Below are 27496 nucleotides of genomic sequence, written 5' to 3'. Positions count from 1 at the left end.
AGTGTTGTATAATGGGTAGGTAGCTGGAGTTATGAGTGGATTGAATTTTGATTTTCTAGATGTCTGATTTTGGGCAAGTCTTATCTGTGAGTGGGTTTGTTAATACCTGCTTTATACAGTGTTTACACCTGCCTGTTAGCAAGCATTCCATAAACCCTCTCCGGTCGCCTCGATGTTCTGACATTTTACCATATCATGTGCTTTCAGCTTTGGTCTCTGCAGGAGATCCCCCTTTTTAAAGTCTATTTTAAAAACAAATGTCAGTTTATAAGACACTCGGGATCTTCCCAGTGAGGGCAACCTGACACACAAGGGCTAGGGCTCCTTGTCTCCCGGAGAATGGGGGAGCGGGATCAGGGCACGGGGAAGTCAGGGAGAGAAGGTAAGGAGAAATGTTGCGGGCTCTCTCCCTCGAGGCACCAGAGCGTCTATTATCCCGGGTATGAAGTTACACTCCAGGCTCTCGGGCTGGGGAAAGGCGGGGGGCTCTGAGGCACACAAGCCTGGCCCAGGACGCCACCTGCTGTCCACCTGCCTCCTCTCGGGGTCCCCGGGCTGGGCTGGTACTTGGGTCTCGCGGGCACTAACCCGCCCTTGCTCATCTTCTCCCCGCAACCCTGAACCCCTCGTGTCCCTCACCTTCCTGGTCTTGGAGTCAGGGGGGACAGCAGGGCTTGTTTCCCAGGAAGCAACCTTGACATTGACACCAGAGCAGAATCTCCGGCAGACGGTGAAGCCTGAGGCGGGGTTCGTATTCCGTGGTTAAAAGCTTCTCTTGCACACGTTGGTGCAGAGGGGGTCCGGCCACCTTGGTGACCTTGACCAACGATGAGGGAGGAAGGCGGGGAGAGGAGCAACCCGCCGCGCCTTCCCAGGACGCGCCCAGCCGGAGGGCTCGGGATGCGCTGCACCCTATTTTAGTCTCGGGAATTCGTCATCATCCAGGGCTGTTTCCCGTGGCGGGGGGTGGGTGGGTGGGTGGGCTAGGTCTCAGTGACGCTGCCCCTAAGGGGACAATTTGGAAGGAAGGCAGGGCTAGGAGTCTGAAGAAGGCCCTAGATCTGACCCCCAAAGCCCCTGGTGTTAGGACCTTTTTCTCACTTGGGCTCGGGAAGATGAGCCAGCCCCATTTTAGCGGGGGAAACTGAGGCTTAGAATCACGATGCGCCCTCAGAGAAGAGCTAAGCCCGGGATTCCGCGCCGTCGGCTTGCCCCCTAAGCCCAGGAGACCTCTCAGTTCTCTTTGAGCATTCCTTCTAAAAAATTCCTAGCGTCCGCGACCCCTTGGAACGCTCGCGGAGCCTACTCGCCAAGACTTCCCCTTTAAGGCGCTCCTACCCCTTTAAGACTCACGGCTCCTCCCGTCACGCGGCGTCGCAGTCTTAAGGCCACGCCTCCTCTATCGGCTTCCGCAGGGCCTCGACGGGAGCGCGGCGGTCACGTCCCCTTTAAGACTGAGCCCCGCCTCCGACTCTCCGCCCCCTCCGCTCCCCTCCCCCAAGTCCGCACCAGGTGCCCCGGCGGGTCGTGCGGCGCGGCGCGCGGCGGTGAGCTCTTGGCCCCAAAGGGTCGCGAGGACAAGTGCCCCAGCTTCTCCCCGGTTCCTGCGGTGGCCTCGCGGGTCCCGGGGGAGGGGCTGGAGCAGCCACCGCGGAGTGGGAGACGGGGTGGTCGGGGGCGCGAGCGAGGTGGGCTGGGACCGGGCCGAGCGGGGGGAGGGGCTCAGGTGATTTGGGGGAACTGGATGGCGCCCCGCAGCGCTCACGGGACGCTGGGGGCGCGGGGGTCGGGGTGGACGGCCCGGCGGCGCCCTCCCTGCTGCTTGCCCCGCCAGTGTCCCTGTCTAGCCCGCTCAGTGAGGCGTGCCTCGTATCCCCCTGGGGTCCGCGCCCCTTTGTGGGGGGCGGCTGTTGGCCGGCTCCGCAGCTGAGACCACAGCCGCGGGAGCCGCTGGCGGGTGCCGGCTCTGCTCGGACGGCCGGCAGAGGTGGGGGGCCCAGCGGCCGGCACAGGGGCAGAGGGTGGCCAGCGGCCGGCAGCCTGGCCCGGGTGGGACAGATGTCCGTCACCTCCCTCAGCACCGGGCTGGGGAAGGGGCTGGCTTCGGGACCTCACTTCCAGACCTGTGTCCATCAGGGGGCTGGCGGTCACCATGGCGATGCGGGAGCTGGTGGAGGCCGAGTGCGGGGGTGCCAACCCGCTCATGAAGCTGGCCGGGCACTTCACGCAGGACAAGGCCCTTCGGCAGGAGGGCCTGAGGCCTGGGCCCTGGCCCCCGGGAGCCCCCGCCGCAGAGGTGCGTGGCCGCGGACGAGCGGGAGGTTCCTGTTGGGGCCCCCTTGGGAGAGCTGCTTTCTCTATTGTGTTGCAGATAGTAGTAGTTAGCAGTTAATGAGCGCTGACTAAGCGCCGTGCATCTTTATGTAGATAAAGGCGACCATTTTATGGATGAAGAAACTGAGTCCCTGGGAAGGCTCTGGACTTGCCCAAGGTCATGTAAATGGCTGTGGCCTTCGTCTGAATCCTAACGCTTTTCTCTCTCCTTGTCTTAGGTCTCCAAACCTTTAGGAGTAGCCTCTGAAGATGAGGTACACGTATTAGTTTTTTTTCTATCCTATTTTTTTTTCTTACCTTTAAACTTCACCCGTGTTTTGGTCTTTGGACTCTACTGATCGCGTGACATTTGTCTGCTTTTTCATTCTTTGTGTTTCTTAAAGCTAATGAAAGAACGTTTCTCTTTATTGGATGTGCGGTTTGCTTCCCTTGTCTGCTGTCCGACATCAGTGTCCCTTCCCAGCGGGCCCTGCTGGTTGTCGGGGGCCCCCTGACTCTTTGGGTGCGTGTCCCCATCTTTCTTGATAGCTGGTGGCCGAATTCCTGCATGACCAGCATGCGCCGCTTGTGTCCCGCGCGCCTCAGACCTTCAAGATGGACGACCTCCTGGCCGAGATGCAGGAGATTGAACAGTCCAGCTTCCGCCAGGCTCCCCAGAGAGGTGGGTGCAGCGTCCCCGGAGCTCGTGCCTGGGGACCTGCGATGCAGGAGGAGTCGGAGGAAGCCGGTTTTCCTCTTAGGTGGGATGACGTGAAGTGTAGTGAGTTATTTTCCTTCCTTAGGGCCTGTGTCTCTGTCTTTTCAGCCCCTGGTGTGGCAGACTTGGCGTTATCTGAGAACTGGGCCCAGGAGTTTCTGGCAGCAGGAGATGCTGTGGACGTAACTCAGGATTATAATGAGACCGACTGGTCGCAGGAATTCATCGCTGAAGTCACAGGTGAGGCTTGTCATGGACAATCTACAGTAGCTCCTGTGGGGCAGAGTTCTGTAGCGTTTCCCTAATCGTGGCATATAGGGTTATTCTGGTCGCCCAGGATTTTCTGGTCTCTTGCTAGTTTTTGCAGGACGCTGGATGATGATAGGAAATTGAAACTTACATTACAGAGGACTAGGTTTGAACTGGAGAGAACAGGGAGTTAGGGCTACCTCTTTGTTACCTGAAATTTTACTGCTGTAGTCTAGTGGAGGAGACCCATAGACTGGGTGGATGGAAGTGTTGCCCAGGAAAGAAATATTTAGCACAGCACCTGGATCTCTGACATGAACTCAGCTTGAACAGAGCTGGGGCCTTGGGAAGTGTGATTGTGGCGTTCAGAGGCCTGAAGTACAGGCAGCCCACTGCGTCTGCATCGCGCATCCATGGGTTTAACCAATTATGCATTGAAAGTAGCTGGAAGATATTGCACCTGTGCTGGACATGTACAGGTTTATTTTTTCTTGTCATTGTTTTCTAAACAATGCAGTATAGCGACTGTGTATACAGCATTTATATCGCATTAGGTATTACAAGTACTCTACAGAGAACTTCAGGTATATGGGAGCATGTGAATAGGTTATACAGTGGTACCTCAGAAGTTCATGGAAAAATAGAATTAAAAGGTATGTTCATTTTGGTACTAAAAATTTTGAAATTCATATATATATTTTTTAAGATTTATTTATTTGAAAGGCAGAGTTAGAAAGATGCAGAGGGTGGAGGGGAGAGGTGGGTGGAGAGAGAGGTCTTCCATCCGCTGGTTCACTCCCCAGATGGCCACAACTGCCGGAGCCGAACCCATCTGGAGCCAGGAGCTTCTTCTGCGTCTCCCATGTGGGTGCAGGGGCCCAAGGAGTTGAGCTGTTTTCTACTGCTCTCCCAGGCCGTAGCAGAGAGCTGGATTGGAAGAGGAGCAGCCAGGATGTGAACTGGCGCCCACATGGGATGCCGGCACTGCAGGCGGCAGCTTTACCTGCTACACCACAGCACCAGCCCCCATAGTTTTTTCATAATACATGTTTTCCATGAACTTTTTGGAGACCATATTTATACAAAAACTTTGCTATTTTGTGTAAGGGACCTGAGTATGTGCAGAGTTTGGTATCCACAGGTGGTCCTAGAACCAGTCTTCCATGTGATATCTACTGTATGTGGTCTTGGAGGGCACAGAGCATACCAGGCTGGTATACTAGCTAACATTTATTTACCACCTTCAAGACTTCGTGTGAAGTGCTTTGAGTGCATTAGCTACTTAATCCCTGTGAGAACCCTGGAAGTAGTTAAGTGTTTTTGGCTCTAGTTTGTGGATGAGAAAACTGATTTATCTGTTAAGTAGCTTGCTCAGGGTGACGCAGCTTTGTTTGTAGTGGAGTTGGGATTTGACTCTGACTTTGAATGATTCCAGGCCCCGTGAGTGTAACTGTTAAGCTGTACTGCCAGGCCCGCAATTTAGCTGTCGTCCTGCTCGGCACAGACATTGGGGTCTCAGCCTGAGTCTCCCTATTTGAGAGCGTCCATTGCTCGTTGCACCCCTTGGGATTAATTCTTCTGCCCTTCTGCTGTTTGAATAGAGTCGTGGGGGAAGGGCCGTCTGCAGCTTTCCTCTTCCTTGTTGCTCCCAAAGTGAAACATTGTTCACCTCTCCCCAATTTAAGAAATCGGGAATAGCAGCAGATACAAATGGAAAAAGTTTAAAAAATTCTAGACTCTCAGGGTGGTCCCATTATCATAGTTCTTGAATTTTTCTTAGATGATTAATAGGATTTAATTGGCTTTCCTCTCACCATTTTTATTCTAAAGATGGGGCTTGCTCTACACAGAGGAGAAAAACTCAAAAATCTCACTAGAAATAAAAAAATCCTTTTAGTGGAAGCTCTCAGTCCCTTAGATCAAGACTTCCTTTTGCAGCCATAAGCTGGAGTTAGGTGGAATTGTAGGTACTTTTGTGGTCATTGTTAGTGTTCAGCACTTTATATTCTTAAACTCATTTGATCTTTACCTGATGCCTGTAGGTGTTGACCACCTTAAGTTAAAGTCACCTTTTATGGATGAGTAGACTGGGATTTGGGAAAGTTACACAGTCTTTGTCCAGAGTCATTCCGTGACAAGATGCTACTTAAATTCCTGCCTGTGTGGCTCTAGGCCCCATATTTATAGCCGTCGTGTTAGAGCTGAGAGTCTTCTCTGGGATTGCCTCCAGGTAAAATCTGAGCTGTAGCAGAGGCCTCTGCCAAATGGAAACTTTACATTTTTCGCATAAACTTTAGACATCAGTGCTGTCTGTTGTGTGCGGCCATTAGTCATTTTCAGGAAAAAAAGTCATTGCACCATAGCATTGAGGTAGGTGAGATTTTTGTTAAAATTACCCAGTAAACCTTCTTTCATCAGTAAATGAAGAGACCGTTTTAGAAAAACATGTCAGACCTGTCTCACCTGTTAGGTACTTTTTGGAGAGCTCTTCTTGGGTTTTGTGTATTCTTTTGGAACTGTGCCTGCTTGGTAGAGGAAGGGACATTGAGGAGCTGGGAAGGGAACTTGAGTTTGGAGTCTGCCTTCTTGAAAGGAGTCTGTTGCTTTGCATGTAGTAGGCCTTTGGTGCTGAATTAATGAATTGAGATTTGGGAGAAGAAGCTAAAGGAAGTGATTTTCTAGTTCTTCAATTTGTATTATCATTTGTGGCTGATATATCAACGACAGAGGTTAACTACTGCTTTGTGAGTAAGTAGATTTTTGGGCAAGAGAAGGTTATATTTTCTTACTATCTTAAAATCCTCATTAAGATCATAGAATCAAGTTTTTTTTCTCTCCTTAAGAACTATTTATTTATTTATTTTTTGACAGAGTGGACAGTGAGAGAGAGAGACAGAAAGGTCTTCCTTTGCCATTGGTTCACCCTCCAATGGCCACCACGGCCGGTGTGCTGCAGCCGGCGCACCGCCCTGATCCGAAGCCAGGAGCCAGGTGCTTCTCCTGGTCTCCCATGCGGGTGCAGGGCCCAAGGACTTGGGCCGTCCTCCACTGCACTCCTGGGCTACAGCAGAGAGCTGGACTAGAAGAGGCGCAACCGGGACAGAATCCGGCGCCCCAACCAGGACTAGAACCCGGGGTGCTGGTGCCGTAGGTGGAGGATTAGCCTAGTGAGCCATGGCGCCATCCTACTTATTTATTTTAAAGACAGAGTTACAGAGAGGCAGAGACAGAGAGAGGTCTTCCATCCGCTGGCCTACTCCCCAGATGGCCACAATGGCTGGAGCTGAGTGGATCTGAAGCCAGGAGCCAAGATCTCCCCCAGGTCTCCATGTGGGTGCAGGGGCCCAAGGACTTGGGCCATTTTCTTCTGCTTTCCCAGTCTACAGTATAGAGCTGGATTGAAGTGGAGTTAGCAGGGACTTAAACTGGCACCCATTTGGGATGCTGGCCCTGCAGGTGGCTGGCTACCTTATAGCACCAGCCCCCGTGGAATCAATCTTAAAATGAAACTAAAGGTCGATTTTTTAAAAAGATGTATTTATTTATTTGAAAGGCAGAGTGACGGGGCGGGGTGGGGGGAAGGGGGGAGAGAGAGAGATCTGTCTACTTGTTTACTTCCCAAATGGCTGCAACAGCTGGGGCTGGGCCAGGCGAAAGCCAGCATGGAATTCCTGGCAGGCCAAGTTCTTGGGCCATCTTCTTCTGCCTTCCTAGGTGTGTTAGCAGCAGGAAACTGGGTCACAGGTGGAGTAGCTCAGACTCGAACCAGCAGTGTGATATGGGATGCTGGTGATGTACGGTGCTGATGTTACAAGTGACAGCTTAACCTGATGTGCCACAATGCTGGCCTTGAAGGTCTTAATTTTAATTTTATTTAGAAATAATTACCATTTCACTGGAAGTGGCAAAGAAAATGTACTGTTTCATCCAGTTTCCTCCAATGGTAACTCTTTGTATAACCTTTAGTTATGTTTATACCAAAACCAAGGAATTGCTACTGATAAAATCCAGTTTACTAGATTCAACTAGATTTACATGCCCTTACTTATATATGTCTGAATAGTTTTAGGCAGTTTTATCAGATGTGCAGGTTTTTTTTTTTTAAAGATTTATTTATTTGGAAGTCAGAGCCACAGAGAGGGAGGGAGAGACAGAGAAAAATTTTTAAAGATTTTTATTTAGAGAGAGAAGTCTTCCATCCACTGGTTCACTCCCCAGATGGCCACAGTGGCTGGAGCTGGGCTGATCTGAAGCCAGGTTCCAGGAGCTTCTTCCAAGTCTCCCATGTGGGTGTGGGGACCCACGGACTTGGGCTGGTTTTTTGCTTCTTTCTCAGGCCATAGCAGAAAGTTGGGTTAGAAGTGGAGCAGCTGGGACTTGAACTGGCACCCATATGGGATGTCAGCACTTTAGGTGGTGGCTTTATCCACTACCCCACAATGCTGGCCCCAAAAGAGAAAACTTCCATCCCCTGTTTACTTCCCAAATGGCCACAACAGCCAGGGCTATGCCAGGGTGAAGCCAGGAGCCCGGAACTTCTTCCAGGTCTCCCACTTTGGGTGCAGGGGTCCAAACACTTGGGCCATCTTCTGCTGCTTTCCCAGGTGCATTAGCAAAGAGCTGGATCAGAAGTGGAGTGGCTGGGACTTGAACCGGTGCCCATTTGGGATGCCAGCGTTGCAGGCTTTACCCACTGTGCCACAATGCTGGCCCCAGCTGTGCAGATTTGTACAGGCATCACCGCAATCGAGAAAGAGCTATTCCATCACCACACGAAGGTCACTTTTCTGTCTACCACATTTGCTGATATAACCCCCACCCCAAGTTTTCTGGGCTGAATAATTCTCTATCTGGTGCCTGCTCAAGGTTCTTGAATTTCGACAGCTGCTGTTGACAATGGCCTGTGAGGTTCAAACAGTAATCATGGGAGATTAGATAGAGTAGTGCTTTCACAGGAAAAGCAGTGGACGGCAGCAGAGGATGGCTGGCAGCAGATGTCCCCAGAAGGCTGGGGTGGGGTAGGATAAGAGGAATAAGAGCCTATTGTGATGTGTTCTTATTGGTGCGGGTTTGCTGTGAGCAGACAGTAATAATAGCTGGCATTTGTTCCTGTGTGCTGTGGTCTTCAACAGCGACCCTGTGAGGTGGCTGTTGCTATCTGTTTTATAGATAAGGAAATAGAAACTTGGAGGGTTCAATGACTTGCCTGAAGATGCGCAGGGAATAAGCAGTGGAGTTGGGATCTGAACGTGGTTAAGCGGATTCTAGAGCCTGTATTCTTTCCCACAGTGCCATTTGGCAAACACAGTGACTTGGATGGATAAGGGTAGGAAGTTGTGAGTTTTGAGCTTGGAGTAGATGGCATCGATAGAATGAATATGCAACAAGGTGAATATTGTTTGTTTTTTTTTAAAGATTTACTTATTTATTTGAATGTCAGAGTTACAGAGAGAGAGAGAGAGAGAGAGAGAAGTCTTCCATCCTTTGGTTCACTCCCCAGTTGCGGTTGGAGCTGTACCAATCTGAAGCCAGGAGCAGGAGCTTCCTCTGGTCTTCCTGCGGTGGTGCAGGGCCCAAGGAGTTGGGCCATCTTCTTCTGCTTTCCTAGGCCATAGCAGAGAGTTGGATCAGAAGTGGAGCAGCTGGGCTGACCAGGCGCCCATATGGGATGCCAGCACTGCAGGTGGCGGCTTTACCCACTATGCCACAGTGCAAAACCGCCCTCCCCTTCCACTTTAAAATATTTATTTGAAAGGCAGAGAGAGACATAGAGATTTTCCATCCATTGACTGACTTCTCAAATGCCCTCAACAGCCAGTGCTGGGCCAGGCCAAAGCCAGGTGGGTGGCATATTAGCAGGGAGCTAGATTGGAAGCAGAGTGTCCAGGGCTCTAACTGGCACTCAGGGGGTGCTGGCAGCTTAGCCCCCTGTGCCAGTGCCCGCCCCAAGGCGAACATTGTGAATTGGACATCTAGGTTGATGGTTCTAACTCTAGGAATCTTGTGACCCCTTAGGCTGATTTTCTGTAAGAATTGCTCAAAAAAGATTAGGAAAGCCAAGTGTTAGTCTTCTGGTTGTTTCGTCTGACTCCTTTGTTAGAGTTGGATCCCAGTGCTGGAAGATTCTGGATCTTGTGGCTAATGTGGCCAAAAGCCAAATTGCCAGCTATTTGCAAATGACTTTGATTAATGTTTCATGTTTGTTGTAAAGTCTAGGTGCTTTGTATTATTTCTGTTGCTTCTTGTCTTGTGAATTTGAGCACCTGTGGCCCGAATATGCTCTTGCAAAGCAACAGAATATGAGATTTGCAAATCACGTGTCAGGAGTGTCAGGAGTGACTGGAGCGTGAGGAGGAGGGACTTGTTGCCTTCTAAGGGACGTGGACTAAGGCACTGGAGGTGTTGTAAAGCCTGTTGAAGTGCTAAGCATCTCCTTGTCAGTCTCCACACTTGAGACAACCAAGAGGAAGTGTTGTCTGTGGGAACCAGAGAGCAGGATCTGGATATAATTGTTCAGAGTCCTTGGAACTACAAGTGAGGGTCTATGACCAAAAAACAATTGTCAGCCATGTTTTTTATTAGTTATAGATTACTTGTTTATAACTAGATGTGTATATTCTGAGACCCTTGGTTTTTTGCTTTTTTCAAATTTTGATATTTTCCCAGATTTTGAGGTCACTTTGAAATTGTTTGGGCAGCCTCTCACCTAAAATGGAATAGGGATAAGTCTGCTTAAAAACAGTTATAGAATTTCAGACTGGGGCCAGACTGGGCAGGCACTTCAGCGTCTGGTTTGTAAAGGTGGACACGGAGCAGACAGAAAGAACACTGTAGGCTCGTTTCTGCTCCCTGCACTACTCGTTCTTGAGGGCCTGGTCTCCCTGCTTTTTTTTTCCCCCACCTCGTGGCCCCAGGATACTAAAGGGCAAAGTCCTGGAGGTTGAGAAACAGCTTGTTGCCTTGATATGTTGTTGTTTCGATGTTATAGCAAGTGCCCTTTGTTACCAGAGCTGCTGCTTTTTTTTTTTTTTTTTTTTTGATAGGCAGAGTTAGAGAGACAGAAAGGTCTTTCTTCCATTGGTTCACCCCCCAAATGGCTGCTATGGCCGGCGCGCTGCGCCAATCCAAAGCCAGGAGCCAGGTGCTTCCTCCTGGTCTCCCATGCGGGTGCAGGGCCCAAGCACTTGGGCCATCCTCCACTGCACTCCCTGGCCACAGCAGAGAGCTGGCCTGGAAGAGGGGCAACCGGGACAGAAACCGGCACCTCGACCGGGACTAGAACCCGGTGTGCCGGCGCCGTAGGCGGAGGATTAGCCTAATGAGCTGCGGCACCGGCCACCAGAGCTTCTAAGATAATTTGTTGCATTCGAATGAAAAACACGGCTGCTCAAAACTAACCCAAAGCAACAAAAGTCAGAATAGTGTTTACGTCTGGGGTCTGGGGACAGCTGGGAACCCATGAGGCAGCTGTAAAGACTCTGTGCGGGGCTGGGTGATGCGAGTACACGCATATACTTGGGCTGGCTACACATTATGTGCTTTCGGGTTTGTATGTTATATCTCAATTAAAAAAATGAAAAACAAAACATTGCGTCTAAATAGCAGGCCCGTGTGTCTTTAATTCTGGCCTGGCGTTTATTTCTCAGCTTCTCGTGGAAGACACGCTGGGATGAAGTGGCTCCTGTTGCTGGGGTGGTGTGAACTGCAGGTAGAAGACCAGAGGTTTAGTTAAGGAACAGGAGCTCTCTGTTCTCCCTTAGCTCCTTGCTGGCTGCCTAGGATACCCTTGAGAAAGGGAGAAGCCCATGTGCTTGCTGTTTCTCATCAAGGCCGCCTGTACTTCAGAAGAGTGCGGCTCTGAATTCTTTCCCAAATTGCCCTGTTTGGTCTCCTGTTCCCATGTGTTTGTACACTTCTACCCCAGATCCCTAGGTGTTGAGTTGGATATTGAAAAGAATGTGAAAAATTGGTATTTTTTTTTTTTTGGCTGGTGGGCACTGAGGAAATAATAGAGTTCCATCTGTTTCAGCTTGCTGAAGAGGTTTGTTTGAGTATTTGTATTGCTTTCCCTGTTCCTCACTGAGTGCTGGGTGACTTCCACAACTTTCTGTTCCTGGTAGACCCCTTGTCCGTGTCGCCTGCCCGCTGGGCTGAGGAGTATCTGGAGCAGTCAGAGGAGAAGCTGTGGCTGGGAGAGCCCGAGGGAACAGCTGCTACTGACCGTTGGTGAGCCCACCCACTCCTTTCCGGAGCCCTGTAAAAGGAGGCCAGTACTGGACGGCTTTCCCAGCCTCTCTGCCTCTCCATCCACATTCTCAAACCAACCTGTGGTCCCTTCTTTTCGTACTTTATTTTTTAAGGTTTCCATTTGTGTTATTACCACTATAATTCATGTTTGAAAGAATCTGAGCAACCCTGCGAAGTTTGTACTTTTATGTGCTTTGTTCCTTTTAAACATTCGAGCCTGCTACTGTTTATTCATTCTTTTTGAAAGATAGGTTTGGGACAGGGACAGGAAAAGGATGTTGGTATACTTTCTGACTTCTGCACAAATATTGTACTTCAGTGTCAGTTGGCTTAGGTAGGTCCTCAACAAGAGTAGAGTGGTGCTACCCTCTCTTTCCCCAAGGGGAGCTGTTACTGCTATGGACTTGGTCCGGAGAATTGCATGGGGAAGTGGTGGCAGACTAATGTGTGAAGTTAATTTATCCCTTTCTGTCCCAGGTATGATGAGTACCATCCCGAGGAGGATCTGCAGCACACGGCCAGTGACTTTGTGGCCAAGGTGGATGACCCCAAATTGGCTAACTCTGAGGTGAGCCATATCCCTCTGTTGCTGTGCCCAGGAGCTGGTCTTGAAGGCAAGCGTCTTGCTTCTGTTGCCTTGTTTAAAGAAAAGGAGATGAGAACGTGGGTCTATTCCTTGCAGCCTTGATCTAACCTCTTCTAATACTCTTCGTTTCTTGCCTGATCACCCTTTCTGTATTCTGGTGCCATCTCCAATCTTCAGAGCCAGAAATCCCTTTCTTTTTGCTCTCGTCTTTTTCCAGGGTCTTTAGCACATACCTTGTGTGCAGCTAGAGCTGGTCAGTGGGAGGGGCAAGTGCAGGATCCTGTTGGGCGTGGTTTAGAGTGCACCCCTGAAAGTCCTCTCCCAAGTGGCTGTGTGTGTCTCTGTGCCCCAGTTCCTGAAATTCGTGCGACAGATTGGCGAGGGGCAGGTGTCCCTGGAGTCCGCTGCAGGGTCGGGCCGAGCTCAGGCAGAACAGTGGGCAGCAGAGTTTATACAGCAGCAGGTAGGCCATTGTCACTTTCCAGTCCCACTTCGGAGCCAGCTGGTGCCCCAGGCCTTGGGTTGAGTGTTCAGTGGTCCCTGAGGGGGAAGGGATTTTATTGCCAGCTTGTCTTGGTAGCATCAGGTCCTGAGTGGGAGGGAGATTCTGAGGATGTTCTTCTCAGAAGTGCCCAGGCTGGTGGTGTTCAATGGGTATTGAGTTTATGTTTAGTGGTAGAAAGCTGTTGTTGGTAGTGACCTTCTTCCTTTGTCACAGGGTGCATCAGATGCCTGGGTTGACCAGTTCACGAGACCAGTAAACACATCTGCCCTCGATATGGAGTTTGAACGAGCAAAGTCAGCTATAGAGGTGAGAGCAGATGGGCAGGAGTAGACTCACCCCAGGAGAAAACCTTCCCTCCGGGAGTTGGGTGTATTAGTGTCAAAGATGGCGAAGGTTTCGTCTCCTAGGGTACCTGGGTCAGCTGTGCCGCTCAGAAATGCAGATTCTTGGGTGTCACCCAGACCGCTGAGTCAGAATCTCTGGGTAGGATCTGGAGATCTGTAGTTTTATAAAGCTCTTCAGATGACTCTTAAAACGCTGAAATTTCACGATTGTTGTCTTAGGGAGTCCATTCCAGTGAGCTGAGGGTGGGATGGGGTGGCTGTGAAGGATCTCCTTTTCTATCTGCCTTCCCTTCCTTACAGTCTGATGTCGATTTCTGGGACAAGTTGCAGGCAGAGTTGGAGGAGATGGCTAAGCGGGATGCTGAGGCTCACCCCTGGCTTTCTGACTACGATGATCTCACATCTGCTTCCTATGATAAGGTGAGAACCTGGTTTTTCAGGTTTCAGAATCCGCCTCTAATACCTTCCCTTTAATACTGAATTTGAAGGAGACTCACTTTCAAGTAATGTCCTGTGTATGCAAAGGTCATTGATCATACACTGTCTTCTTGGCTAGAAAGGTTGGTAAGATAATGGCAGTATGGTGACAGCAGCTGTGAGGGAGGTTTGCTTGTGGTCATTAAGGACACAGAGGGGGCAGCTCTGTTTTGGAGGTGGCGCTGGAAACATTTTCAGAGGATTGCTCGCGCTCCTCTTCGGTGGAGAGTGCCAGTTGACAGTTTATCCTCTGCCACCACCCCTCAGAGTTATTGACTTTCTTAAATCACACATTCATTTTAAGGTCTAATCTCTTCTGGTATGTGCTAGCCCCTTACCCCGGTGTAGGGTCATCTATGAAACATTTTAAATACTTTAATATATTAGGAACATTTCCTAGCAGTTGGTGATGGAGCACGATTGAATTCTGCATCCCGCATGTGCTGTAGAATTAGAAGTTTCTGTTGCTTCAGGAGTCTCCTGCGACAACCAAATCTTGTGGGTTGCGGGGTACTTGAGGTTGTGATTCCTAATTGAGCTCCTGAATTGAAGCATAAGGGGGAAGGGAAAGAATTGCTGGGTTTCGCAAAATGGCCAAACAGGAAGTGGGGAAGGAGTAGTAATGTCTTTTTCTCAGCTCAGATGTGGTTGGGGAAAGATTCTGGGGCTTGAAACAGCCCGAGATACAAAACAGGGTGCTGGGGATACCTGTGGGCAGAGTGAGCGAGCTCTGCAAAACATTAAAGGCCATTAGAGGCAGGATGATTTTGAAAAGCTAGGATTTGGTAGTCAATGAAAAACTGTTTTAGGAAAAATAGGATTTTGCTTGTATTCCTGCTGATCCTCTGGGCTTTTCTGAAGACCGTTTCATCTTATACAATAGAAAAGGTTATTTCTGGAGGTTTTGCCCTGTGGTTAGGAGGGAGAAGGGCAGTACTGTGGCACAGCGGATTAAGTCACTGCTTACAGCACTGTATCCCTTATCCGAGTGCTGGTTCAAGTCCCAGCTGCTCTGCTTCCAATCCATCTTCTGTTATTGTGCCTGGAAGGGCAGCAGAGTACAGCCCAGGTGCTTGGGCCCCTGCGCCCATGTGAGAGACCGTGATGGAGTTCGTGCCCGCTGGCTTCAGCCTGGCCCACCCCTGGCTGGCTTTGCCCTTTGGGGAGTGAACAGCGGATGGAAGATCTCTGGCTTTCTCTGTTGCTCTACATTTCAGATGAGTAAGTGAACAAATGGATGTGTGAAAGATAGAATACCAATAAGGAAAGCCTGAAAGATAGAGATAATGCTTTCATTATTTTATACTGAACAATTTAAAAAATTTTTAATCCCCCCCCCAACAAAGAAACCTTTTATTTAAGGAATACAGACTTCATGCATTTCCTAAGTACAACATTAGGAATATAATGATTCTTCCCACCATACCTGCCCTCCCACCCCTTCTCCCTCTCCTATTATTCTCAGTCCCATTCTCCACTAAGATCCATTTTTGATTAACTATACACAGAAGACCAACTCCATACTAAGTGAAGAATTCAACAATTTGCACAAAAAAAACCCAAAACCAATCCAAACCAAACCAAAACTGTTCTTCAACAGTCCAGACAAGGGCTGTTTAAAATCGTTGTTTCTTGAAGTTAATTTCACTTTTTTTTTTTTCTTACAAACTTAATTAACTTTAATGAAGCACCCAAGAATGATACATCTTTTGGGAGCACTTAACTATAGTTATAATACAACTCCTTGAGGACAGAGGTCCTGCATGGGAAGTTAGTGCACAGTGACTTGTTGTTGTTAATTTAACATTTAACTCTCTTATATATGATGTCAGTGATCACCCGAGGCTCTTTTTTAAAAAAAAGATGTATTTATTTGAAAGTCAGAGTTATATAGAGAAGGAGAGGCAGAGAGGGAGAGAGAGGTGTCTTCCATCTGTTGGTTCACTCCCCAATTGGCTGCAATGGCTGAAGCTTTGCCTATCCAAAGCCAGGAGCTTCTTCCATGTCTCCCACGCGGGTGCAGGGACCCAAAGACTTGGGCCATCTTCCACTGCTCTCCCAGGCCATAGCAGAGAGCTGGATCAGAAGTGGAACAGCTGGAACTTGAACTGGCACCCATATGGGATGCTGGCACTGCAGGTGGCAGCTTTACCCACTACACCACAGCGCCGGCCCAAGGAATATAGTTATTCTTCCCACCATACCCGTCCTCCCACCCTTCTTCCTCCTCCCCCTCCCCTTCCCGGTCCCATTCTCCACTAAGATTCATTTTCAGTTAACTTTGTAGCATTCACTCCTTTTTAATTCTATCTATTATTTTTACCAGACCCTTAATCTTATCCATATGATCATTTTAACAATTAAGATGGTATTTTTACCACCCAGCTTAAGGGTCTTTGGGGTTCCATGGCAAGTTTTTAAATTGTACCTTTAGAAGTAAGTCCTTAGGAATGCATGCAGAACTATACAGCTTTACAGTTGCAAACTTCATACACTTCCTAATTACAACTTTAGGAACATGGTGATTCTTCCCACCATGCCCACCCTCTCACCCATACTCCCAAACCCTCCTCCTCCTCTCTCTCTTATTCCCACTCTTATTTTTTACTGAGATCTATTTTCAATTGACTTTATACACACGTTTAACTTTAATTAAAGAGTTCAACAAATAGTATAAAAAAACCCAAAATTGTTCCTCAACAGTCAAAACAAAATGGCTGTTCTAGCTATTGCTTCTCAAAGTGTCAATTTCATGTATACAGTTTGCCTTTTAGGTGCTCTATTAGTTACCACAGGTCAGAGAGAACATGTGATCTTTGTCCCTGGCTTATTTCACTAAGCATGATGTTTTCCAGATTCATCCACTTTATTGTAGATGTCTGATTTTCATTTTTTTTTATTTTTCATTTTTTTAACCACTGTGTAGTATTCCATAGTGACATATCCCATGATTTCTTTATCCAGTCTTCATTTACTGACAGTTTGGTAAGCTTCATAGAGCTCATTGACTTTGTGGCAAGTTGTACCTTTTACATAAAAATGTCCATGCTGTTGATAAACGTAGACAAAATGTTAATTTCGTATACACAGCATTTCCTGTTATTTACTGGTATTACAGTTACATTTATGACATGCAGAATAATTTTTAGTTAAAAATTATGTTTGTAGATTCTTAAACCCTGTTTGAGGTTATGCCTTAGAATAGTTAGGATTAGAAACATTAATTGCATTAATTTTCCATAAAAAATGCTATCCTTTCTATTGGCTTTACACTAAATAATACTAGTTATATGTCAATACTTTCAAAAAGTGTGGATCTCATACTTGATCATGTTAGTAGCTCTGAAAGGCAGGAATTACGTTCCTTAGGAAATTATGTTGTAGATGACAGTAATCTGTCTCTTTCAGCGTGGTTTAATGCATGGATTAATGCTGGGCAGTAGATGAGGTAGAATGATCTATTTATTTTATTTACTTTTTATTAAGATTTCTTTATTTATTTGAAAGAGTTACAGAGAGGGAGAGATCTTCTATCTGGTGGTTTACTCCCTGGATGCAGTGGCAGGGCTGGGCCAGACCAAAAGCAGGAGCCAGGAGCTTCACCTAGGTCTCCCAAGTGGGTGGCAGGGACCCAAACACTTGGGCCATCTTCTGTTGCTTTTCTCAGGTCATTAGTGGGGAGCTCTATCAGAAGTGGAGCAGCCGGGACAAGAACCGGCACCCTTATGAGATGCCAGCATCGCAGGCGGCGGTTTTACCCACTGAGCCACAGTGCTGCCCCAGGATTGATGTTACTGATTCTCATAAAGGGTTGGCAGTCTTTGGCCTTTGGAGTAAATCTGCTTGATACTTCATTCTGTATGGCCATTAGCTGAGAATGATTTTAAATGGTTGAAAAAAGCAATATTTTGTGTCACATGAAAATTATGAAATTCACATTTCAGTGTCCATAAAGTTTGGTTGGAACGCAGCCATGCTTATTTGGTTACGTGCTGTCTGGTGCACGCGTGCTGTGACGCTTGAGTTGAGTAGTTGCGGCGTTTGCTGATCCGTGGAGTAGGTTCGTTTTCTGCCTTCCGAGTTTTTAAACTGCACAGAGATGTCTCAAGAACCTGACTGTTTTTCACGAGTATACTGTTTATAAAATGCTTAGCTCAGATCTGTCTCCTATAATGTATCTCTCTCCCTTCCTATACTCCCAGGGTAGCTGTCCAGTTTTCCTTTGTGACAAACAATTTACTTCTGAGAGTTTAGAGTGTTGCTGATGGGGTGTGTTTCTGATTCTTTACATTTCACAATAAAAATGAAAAAGGCCTTGTTTATTCTTTTTTTTTAAGGTTTATTTATTTATTTGAAAGGCAGGGTGACAGAGAGGCAGAGGCAGAGATAGAGAGAGGTCTTCCATCTGCTGGTTCACTCCTCAAATGGCTGCAACGGCCGGAGCTGCGCCAATCCGAAGCCAGGAACCAGGAGCTTCTTTAGGTACAGGGTCCCAGGGACTAGGGCCATCTTCTGCTGCTTTCCCAGGCCATAACAGAGAGCTGGATCAGAAGTGGACCAGCCAGGACTCAAATTGGTGCCCACATGGGATGCTGGCACTGCAGATGGCGGCTTTACCCACTGCGCCACAGCCCTGGCCCCAGGCCTCGTTTATTCTAATTTGTCCTTACCAGACTTAGAAATATTTTATATCTTGTGGTATATTGCTTTGTGATGGAATTTATTTACTCATTGCAAAAGGAACATTTTATTTACTTGTCCCAAGACATAGGGCTTCCTAGTGATTTGCGTCTTACCTTATTACCCCCCTTGCTGAAGTGCCAGCCGACGAAACTCTTGGCGTCATAACTCTTCTCTTGAATGACAGATCCTCAGCTGGGAGAGGACAGTGTCTTGTAGACGTGTTTTGGGAGCGAGTTCTGACTTCTGTTCAGGTCACAGATTAATATTCAGAATTATTAAAAATGAAATTGGCGGGAGAAAAGAATGCAATTGGAATAAGTTAAGGTTTTTGAAGTGCTTGTATGCATCTTAGTGCACACAGTGACCCCAGGGAGCCAGGTAGAGTTGCATTTGAATTTCAGAGCTTCTGACTCCAAATTTCATTTCCTTTTTATGTTATCGCATTATTTAGGAATAACGAGAAGTGCGCTTAGAACAGCTAAGGAGGGTTTATCTCATTCCTTTCAACAGGTCCTACTAAGAAACCTGTTCTGCCGTAGAGTAAAAAGTCAGCGAACGAGGTAGCACTGTGGGCGCCTGAGGACTTCCTAATGACAGGCCTGCTGCCAGTGTGGAGCAGTCTGTAGGCTTGCCTGGCAGCCGGTTACTGTGAGCGGGAGTTGGCAGCCCGGGTGTGAGGCTGAGTGGTCTTTCTGTCGTCCTGGGTGGTCTTTGTGAGACCAGCACAGAGACTCTGCCAGCCTTTGGTTCTGGTCCCTGCGTGGAAGCCTCCGCCTTTTCCAGCTCTGCCCTGGTTGTCGTCCTTGCGTGCCTGCTGCCGTGGTCCGGGTGGCTCCCTCTCAGACCATTTCCCATGTGCTTGCTTCCCTGCAGGGGTACCAGTTTGAGGAAGAGAACCCCCTGCGCGACCACCCTCAGCCTTTTGAAGAAGGGCTGCGGCGGCTTCAGGAAGGGGACCTGCCGAATGCCGTGCTGCTCTTCGAGGCCGCTGTGCAGCAGGACCCTAAGCACATGGAAGTGGGTGGCTCACCCCGAGTTCAGACAGGACTTCTCAGGGCGGCCCCAGAGTGCACATGGGGCAGGATGGGGGTTAGGGGGAGATGGGGAGGGACGAGGGACAGCAGACCAGAAGGGTGATGGAGCTGACAACTTCCCTGCAGGCGTGGCAGTATCTGGGCACCACCCAGGCAGAGAACGAGCAAGAACTCCTCGCCATCAGCGCGCTGCGGAGGTGAGTGCGCAGAGGGTGGGAGCGAGGTGGTTCTGGGCTCTGCAGGTGGTCTCCAAGGTGCCGGGAGCGCAGGCCTGGCCCCTGTGTCCCTGGCTGATGGCGAGAGTGTTTCCTCAGCACTGAGGCCCAGAGTGCGGCTTCTGGGGTTCCCTCGCTGCTAGAGCGCTGCGTTTCTTAGACCTGTAAGTGACTAGCTCTCACGGCGGAAGGTTTCTGTGTCTTAATCTGAGGAGCCTGGGCAGGTGAAGCCGTCGTGACTGCATTTCGAAATCTGGCTTGGATCCCAGACTGCTGCTGGGTGCCGGTGTCATTGCAGGTACCAAGTGTGCTCATCTCTGCCCAACAGGTGCCTGGAGCTAAAGCCAGACAACCGGACAGCACTGATGGCGCTAGCCGTGAGCTTCACCAACGAGTCCCTCCAGCGCCAGGCCTGTGAGACCCTGCGGGACTGGCTGCGCTACACCCCAGCCTATGCACATCTGGTAGCGCCTGGTGAAGAAGGGGCTGGCGGGGCAGGACTGGGTCCCAGCAAGCGCCTCCTGGGATCTCTGTTGTCTGAGTGAGTGTGAGGGCTTCCTGGCACGGTTAATTACTGGAAACTGGGCCTCAGGAGGAAGGTGGCCTTGATTTTGGAAGTTTGGACAGACTGGGACTCAAGGGTCTAGGAGGGGGAAGGGAGGCCCAGGTCTGCGTGTACCCAGTGCACTGCTGGGATGAAACAGGAAGATGGGCTTCTAAGTTGGGGTTTGTGAGTAGCAGGGAGGGCTGATACGTTGATTGACTAATTTTTAGGAGCTGTTTGGGGACTGACATTGTTTTGGGGTGTGTGTGCTTCCTCATCTAGCTCCCTATTTCTTGAAGTGAAAGAGCTCTTCCTGGCAGCTGTGCGCCTGGACCCGACGTCCATCGACCCTGACGTGCAGTGTGGCCTGGGAGTCCTCTTCAACCTGAGTGGGGAGTATGACAAGGCCGTGGACTGCTTCACAGCCGCCCTCAGCGTGCGTCCTGATGTGAGCCTCAGGCCAGGGGTGGGGATGGGATGTGACCCTGTATCTTACTGGAGGACCATTTGTTGTGCATTTTGGAGTCACAAGATAATTATGGGCCAGCATTGCATGCACTGCCTGCCTTGGGAGGGTTCGGAAGGAAGGGTGGGGGTGCAGAGTCATCTGGGCATAGGGAGTCTGCCTGGGGAGGGAGAGGTTACGAGGTTACACTGTGGCCACAGTGAGGAAGCACGATGGGATAGTCACATGTGCTAGCTAAACAGAGCAGGTGGAGGAATGGGCAGAATTTGATCTCACACTAGTTGTATGTTCCCAACCCCTTCTCCCTCCTTTCCCAGGACTACTTGCTGTGGAATAAGCTAGGGGCCACCCTGGCCAATGGGAACCAGAGTGAAGAAGCCGTGGCTGCGTACCGCCGTGCCCTGGAACTGCAGCCGGGCTATATCCGGTCCCGCTATAACCTGGGCATCAGCTGCATCAATCTTGGGGCTCACCGGTGAGAGTACCTCTGGAGTAATGGATGAACGCACTGTTTCTCCTGCCTTGGCCCTAGCCCCTCGTCCTCTGATCCTAACTAGCCTCGCAGCCTTCTGTCTCCCAAGACTACCTGACCTGCCTGCTTCCATTGTGCTCACAAGCGGTCATTCCTCCTTTCCCCACAGGGAGGCAGTGGAACACTTTCTGGAGGCCCTGAACATGCAGAGGAAAAGCCGAGGCCCTCGAGGTGAAGGGGGTGCCATGTCCGAGAACATCTGGAGCACCCTGCGTTTGGCGTTGTCCATGTTGGGCCAGAGTGACGCCTACGGGGCGGCTGATGCCCGGGACCTGCCTGCCCTCCTAGCTATGTTTGGCCTGCCCCAGTGACAGTGGGATGGGCTGCCCTGTGAGTGTCTGCTGGAGGGGTCCCCGCTCGGGATGTGACTCCCTCCCCCCAAATGGGCCTACCGAGGGGGTGGGCTGATGATCGCTGGCGGGACAGCCTCTCAGGAGCTGCCTCAGAGCAGGGGTGCAGAGTCCACGTGTCGTTCCTGCGTAATCGTGGGAAAAGGAACTGTGTTGTCTCTGAGTCCTTTGGTGATTCAGGGACTGCACGTTCAGCCCCAGGTCTCTCTCTGCTCACCGTGCCCTCTCCTGGTGCTGCTTTTTGGGTAGGACCCGATGGCTGTCACCAGCCACCGTGTCTGTGGGGTCCACCACATTTGTCATGTCTGTCCTTTCCCCCGCTTTGTTGGAAGTTGGTAACAGTCCAGCCTTCCTGGGCAATTGTGTGTGGGCAGTTCTTCATCGTGCATCTCTGACGTCGACTCCGGGATGGGATGTTAGCAGCTGGCTGAGGAGAGTGGAGTTGTGTTAGGGGCACACAGAGTTCTGTCATTCTTGGACCTCATGGCTGTGAGTTAGATCGCCTGATAGGATGCTGCTGCAGTAATGCTGGGGGAGTTCCCGTGGGCTCCTCTGGAGCTGCTGGGTCAGTTGCTACAGAGAGCGTTTGGGTGTGGGATAGGAGGAAGGCTCATTTTGGGGACGAGCCTATAGGGGACTGATGGGATCAGATCAGGGACTCCGTCCTGGAGCCTTTGGTGGGAGGACGGAGCGAGTGGGATGAGGAGCGTGGTGAATGCAGCAGTCCCTCTTAGGAAGAACTGTGAGTAGGAATCAGGCCAACTCTTCTAGAAAGTTGGTTCAGAAATTGTAATCTTGCCAAATTCCTAGCAGAGAGGGGGTTCAGTATTACCATAAGCCTTTGCTATACTTCTTGAAATATTTCCAGGGGGAGAGGGTTGACAAGCCCCCTCCCCTCATGTTACCTCCACAAGGTGAAGATGGAGGGAAGCCGAGGTAGCCTGGATTCTTGTCACCCGGCCCTGCGTGGGGAGACGCATGACCACTGGCAGTGACTGCGAAGCCTCCTGCCGCCTTGTCTTCAGTAGCTAATGATCAGAGAGATTTTTTTTAAACTACCATGGGCCCCAGGTTCCATCTGAAATTTATTTTTCTTTGTATGAATATGTGTAAATGATTTAAAAATAAAACTGTAAAATATTTGTATGAAGAATAAATGGAACTAATGTGGATATGAATTCTGCTGAAGTTGGTGGTGGGAAGTGGGTTGGTCTTCATCTTTCCAGTTCTCATTGGCATGTTGATCACCCATCCATCTACCCAGCAATTACTGAGCACCTAACGTGTGCGGGTACGACGGGTAAGACGGACAAGGACACTGTGCTCCTGGAGCCTCGGGCTTGGCAGGAGACACAGATGTTTGCGGATGGTGAAGTTTTACACTTGAGTTCCCCCTGCAAAGGAGACTCCACAGAGCTGTCTCATCATTGGGTTGTTTTCTGTTATGATTATGTGCGTTGGTTTTGATAGTTTGTTTCCAGTGTTCAGGCTTCTAAAGGTTTCACTGGGCTTTGCCTGTCTTGTCAGGAATTATATAAAGAGCCTTCGCAACATGGAAATCTATTCCAAGGAAAACATTTAAACTGCAAGCAAATATTTATGTGTTTATCAGTATGAATATTTTGGAGATAGGTGTCCATGGCCACATCAGAATAGGAAAAAAAGAAAACTCAGAACTGGGTCAGCAAATTATCCAGATAGCAGATAAAATAGCTGCTGATATTTAGGGGACAGTTCCCAGTGACAGTAGATGCTAACTTCAATGAGGGGAAAAGGTTAGCAAACTGCTTAAGGTTACCTTGCAAACCATGTGTTGAAAAGGCAGAAGGAGTATTCCTGGTATAGTAAGCGTGTGACAGTTAGGTGTGAATTTCCCGTCATAGTTCTGGGTAATTTCCGAGTTTTCTTAGCGCATGTGTAGTGGTTTCGTGGCGGCCGTGACCCCAGGGCAGTGGGGTCCTGGGCTCCGCAGAGTGGTGGAGCATGGCCACTGGCCTGGGAGTGAGGCAGCAGGCGCAGGGCGTGGGCTCCACGCCACACACACAGGAAGGGGCGAAGTCTGGCTGAATAAATGGCTTATGAGGGCCTGCGTGGCATGGTGGGTAGATCTGCTGCCTGCAGTGCCGGCGTCCCATGTGGGCTTCGGTTCAAGCTGCTCCACATCTGATCGAAGTCCATACTAATGGCCTGGGAAGAGCATCACATTGGAAGAGACTAAGACCTTGGGCCCCTGTACCCACAAGGAAGACCTGAATGAAGCTCCTGGCTCCTGGCCCAGCCCAGCTCCAATGTTGGGACCATTTGAGGGAGTGAACCAGTAGATGGAAGCTGTCTCACTCTGTAACTCTTTCAAGTAAGTAAATTAAATCTTAAAAAAAGGGGGGGGGGGCACAGCGAGTTAACACACTAGCCTGAAGCACTGGCATCCCATATGGGTGTGGTTCAAGGGCTGCTCCACTTCCATCCAGCTCTCTGCTATGGCCTGGGAAAGCAGTAGAAGATGGCCCAAGCCCTTGGGCCCCTGCATCCACGTGGGATACTGGGAAGACGCTCACGGCTCCTGGCTTCAGATCCGTGCAGTGCTGACCGTTGCGGCCAGTTGGGTAATGAACCATCAGATGGAAGACTCCTCCCTCCCTCTTTCCCTCCCTCTGCCTTTCCTCTCTCCGTGTAACTCTGACTTTCAAATAAATAAATAAATGTTTTAAAAAAAAATGCGTAAGAACCGAGTTTGCACCTGGTTTAAGGCACAGCTCCGGGTTCACATGCCTCACCTGCTCTCGGTAGCATGAAAGTGCCCAGGAGGATGCTTTTTTTGCACAACCAGTGCCTGGTACATATTTGGAACCCAACTCAGATTCAGCCAATGTTTATTTTTTATTCTTGGAGTTTTATATTTTAAAGATTTACTTACTTGAGAAGTTGGGTTACAGAGAGATCTTCATAAATGGTTCACTACCCAAATGGCCACAATGGTTGGAGCTGGGCTGATTTGAAGCCAGGAGCTTCTTCCTGGTCTCCCATGCAGGTGCAGGGGCCCAAGGACTTGGGCCATCTAATCCTTTCCAGGCCATAGCAGAGAGCTAGATTGGAAGAGGAGCAGCCAGGACTAGAACCAGTGCCCATTTGGGATGCCAGCACTGCAGGCAGAGGCTTAGCCCACTAGGCCACAGTACCAGCTCCTCAGCCAATGTTTATGAAGCCCCGGCTGTGTCCCAAGCATTTCCAGACACCAGGGGTGCACGTCACAAGGCAAGCAGAGTGCCCTGCTCTCTTGGCTTACATGCTAGCTGGGGAAGAGAATGCATCAGCCAGAAGTGTTCAGTTTCGAATGCTATGAAGAGATGGAAGGCTGTGTGTGCTGGAGATGAAGGAAGGGGCTGGGCCTTTCTCAGGAGGTGACCTGCGTGACTGGAGCTGGCCACGAGGAGTTGAGCGGGAGGGCTGTCCAAGTGCCTGGGGAGCAAGTGCAAACGCTCTGAGCTGAGATTCTAAGAGCCCTGTGCGCTCTAAGAGAAGAGGCCGCAGTGGGGGACAGGGTAAGAGAAGTAACAGGCCTGAGCCCTCCCCTCCCAGCCTCGCTCTTCTGGAAGTGGGCTGCGCTCCCTGCCTCCCGTCAAGGCCATTCCATTCACGTTTCGTGGTATTGTCACTGAGGCTGCCTGGCCGAGGTCTCTGATGACGCCACTTACCACCATAGCCAACAGACTCATTCATTCCTGATCTTGACCTGACAAGATTTGAACTTGGGGCAGCTTTGCGGCACGGGGTTGGGCAGGTTGTGTGTGTGTGATGGGGGGAGGGGTTGTTACCATAGTCTAGGGGAGTGATGCTGTGCCGTGCACGGCCTGTGTGATTGTACCCTGGCCCTGCAGGGATGGCCACTGTCTTAAACCTTTGCCCTTTTTCTGAGATTTCTTCACTTTTTAAAAAAGATTTATTTATTTGAAAGGCAGAATTACAGAGATTGAGGGAGAAAGAACGAGATCTTCATCTGCTGGTTTACTCTCCAGATGGCTGTGATGGCTGGGGCTGAGTCAGGCCAGAAGACCGGGACTTTCTGGGTCTCCCTTCATTGGGGCAGGGGCCCAAGCACTTATGTGCCCTCTTTTGCCCCTTTCCCGGGCCCGTTAGCCAGAAGCTGGATTGGAAGTGAAGCAGCTGGGACTTGAACCAGCGCTCCAACCGGGGATGTTGGCGACAAGGTGACAGCTTAACTCGCTGTGCCACAGCGCCGGCCCTGACGTGTTCGCTCTGAAGGTTCTGCTTGGTCCTTTGTGTCTCTTCGCTCCCTCTGTGTGGATGCTCCTTGGACTGTTCTCTCTCTCCTTTCCTTGCTCCGCGGGGTCCTTCCGCAGCTTCGTCCTTGCCCGTGGCCATGACTCCCTTTTGCATGCTGCTGGCACTGCAGGCCCTGGATCCTTGGCCCACTTACTATATTCTGCCCTCTCCATGTGCTAGTTCCCTGGGTGCCGAGCAAATTCACAGTAGCAATTTCCTTCCAAAAACCCAGTCCTCATTTGTATACTGTTGGAGATACAAGGGAACAGCCAGGGGGTCTAGATTCCTGTCCTGGTTCTTTTTTTTTTTTTTTTTTTCAAAAATTTTTTTATTTGAAAGTCAGTTACGCAGAGAGAGAGAGAGAGGGAGAGAGAGAGACAGACAGACAGACAGGTCTTCCATCCGCTGGGTCACTCCCCAGTTGGCCCCACAGCTGGAGCTGCACCAATCAGGAGCCAGGAGCCGCCCCCGGGTCTCCCACGTCGTTGCAGGGGCCCAGTGACTTAGGCCATCCTCCCAGCAGCCAGAGGACAGCCAGCAGGACCCCCCTCCCCCTCGGGGGAACGCCACGCCCTCCTGGAGGAGGAGAACCGCGTGTGGCACCTGGTGCCGGCGGAGGAGGTGGGCGAGGGCAAGCGCAGCAGCGTGAAGAAGGAGCCTACCGAGGCCATCACCGGGATCTACCTGACGCAGCGGCTGTCGGTGAAGGGCACGCTGCAGCAGTTCGTGGACAACTTCTTTCAGAGCGTGCTGGCGCCCCGGCACTCGGTACCCCCCCACCGTCAAGTGCTTCGACTTCCTGGACGAGCAGGCAAAGCACGACATCAAGGACGAGGGCACCATCCCCATCCGGAAGACCAACAGCTTGCCATTCCGGTTTTGGGTGAACATCCTCAAGAACCCGCACTTCATCTTTGCGTGCACGTCCATGAGGTGGTGGACGCCTCGCTGTCGGTCATCGCGCGGACCTTCATGGATGCCTGCACATGCACAGAGCACAAGCTGAGCCGCGACTCCCAGCAGTAAGCCGCTCTACGCCAAGGAAATCACCTACAAGAAGATGGTGGAGGGTTACTACGAGGGGATCCGGCAGATGGTGCACGTCAGCCACCAGGACGTGAACACACACCTGGCGGAGATCTCCCGGGCCCGCACGGACTCGCTGAACACCCGGGTGGCGCTGCACCAGCTCTACCAGTACACGCACATGTACTAAGATGAGATCATCAACGCCTTGGAGGAGGACCCCAGGGGCCCTCTGTGCAGTAGACCTAGCATCTGCCTGTGCAATTCGGCGCCGGAGCCTGTACCAGCCCCCACCCACGGAGCCAGCACGGGGTCTCCGTGTGAAGACCGAGTGATTCCCAAACGTGCCTTATGCCGTGTCAGGCCCCTGGGACTGTCGGGCCTTCGCTTCCCCTCGCACCAGCAGCCGCCTCCAATACCCAGGGCCTGGCCTCTGGGTTGGATCTGAGTCCCTGCAGCCCTGGGGCGAGCGCCCGGACGTGTCTGCCCACTGCCCACTGTCCACGGACAGGAGGACAAGCGGTAGGACACTTCCTGACCTCACCCTGCCTCCCCAGGGGGCACCCACGTTTGCTGGGCCCCACCTCAAAGGTCACGCTGGACGTCAGACGTCAGGGCCAGGCAGCCAGGAGGAGCCCAGCCGACCTGTCAGGCTGCCCTGGAGGCCCCACCTGCGTCTGGGGGGCTGGGAGCAGCCCCACCAGGACCACCCACCCACCCCTTTTTTGTAAATCTTGTTCATTGTAAATCAAATACAGCTGTCTTTTTATGAAAAAAAAAATTTATTTGAAGGAGTTACACAAAGAGGAGAGGCAGAGAGAGAGAGAGAGAGAGAGAGGTCTTCCATCTGCTGGTTCACTCCCCAATTGGCCCTAATGGCTGGAGTTGCGCTGATCAGGATCCAGGAGCCTCCCCCGGGTCTCCCA

At 50.5% G+C, this 27496-nt stretch overlaps 1 protein-coding gene and 1 pseudogene across 17 annotated transcripts; both read left to right on the top strand.

The window, feature by feature from the left end:
• Positions 1 to 549: 549 nt before the first annotated feature.
• PEX5 (peroxisomal biogenesis factor 5) lies at positions 550 to 22420 on the top strand. Of its 17 annotated transcripts, none has more exons than XM_089304510.1 (17): positions 1409 to 1547; positions 2137 to 2296; positions 2553 to 2588; positions 2863 to 2995; positions 3140 to 3271; positions 11401 to 11506; positions 12005 to 12095; positions 12487 to 12576; positions 12832 to 12924; positions 13287 to 13382; positions 18996 to 19139; positions 19283 to 19353; positions 19700 to 19912; positions 20198 to 20363; positions 20699 to 20856; positions 21023 to 21243; positions 22178 to 22420. In XM_089304510.1, the coding sequence occupies exons 2-16, from the start codon at positions 2153 to 2155 to the stop codon at positions 21222 to 21224; spliced, it is 1875 nt and encodes a 624-aa protein (XP_089160636.1). In that variant the 5' UTR covers positions 1409 to 1547; positions 2137 to 2152; the 3' UTR covers positions 21225 to 21243; positions 22178 to 22420. The 17 variants fall into 17 exon arrangements, with proteins under 17 accessions (XP_089160632.1, XP_069905401.1, XP_089160636.1 ...); XM_089304509.1 differs by having other exon boundaries at positions 12466 to 12576; XM_070049302.2 differs by having other exon boundaries at positions 12466 to 12576; positions 13263 to 13382.
• Positions 21747 to 27140, top strand: LOC149124692 (plexin-B2 pseudogene; annotated as a pseudogene).
• Positions 27141 to 27496: the final 356 nt, after the last annotated feature.

This window comes from Oryctolagus cuniculus, chromosome 9, assembly GCF_051225735.1.
Source record: "Oryctolagus cuniculus isolate XC-2025 breed Fujian yellow rabbit chromosome 9, ASM5122573v1, whole genome shotgun sequence".
NCBI classification, from domain to species: Eukaryota; Metazoa; Chordata; class Mammalia; order Lagomorpha; family Leporidae; genus Oryctolagus; species Oryctolagus cuniculus.
Note: the sequence above shows the minus strand (reverse complement) of the source record. Positions and strands in the feature narration are given on the sequence as shown.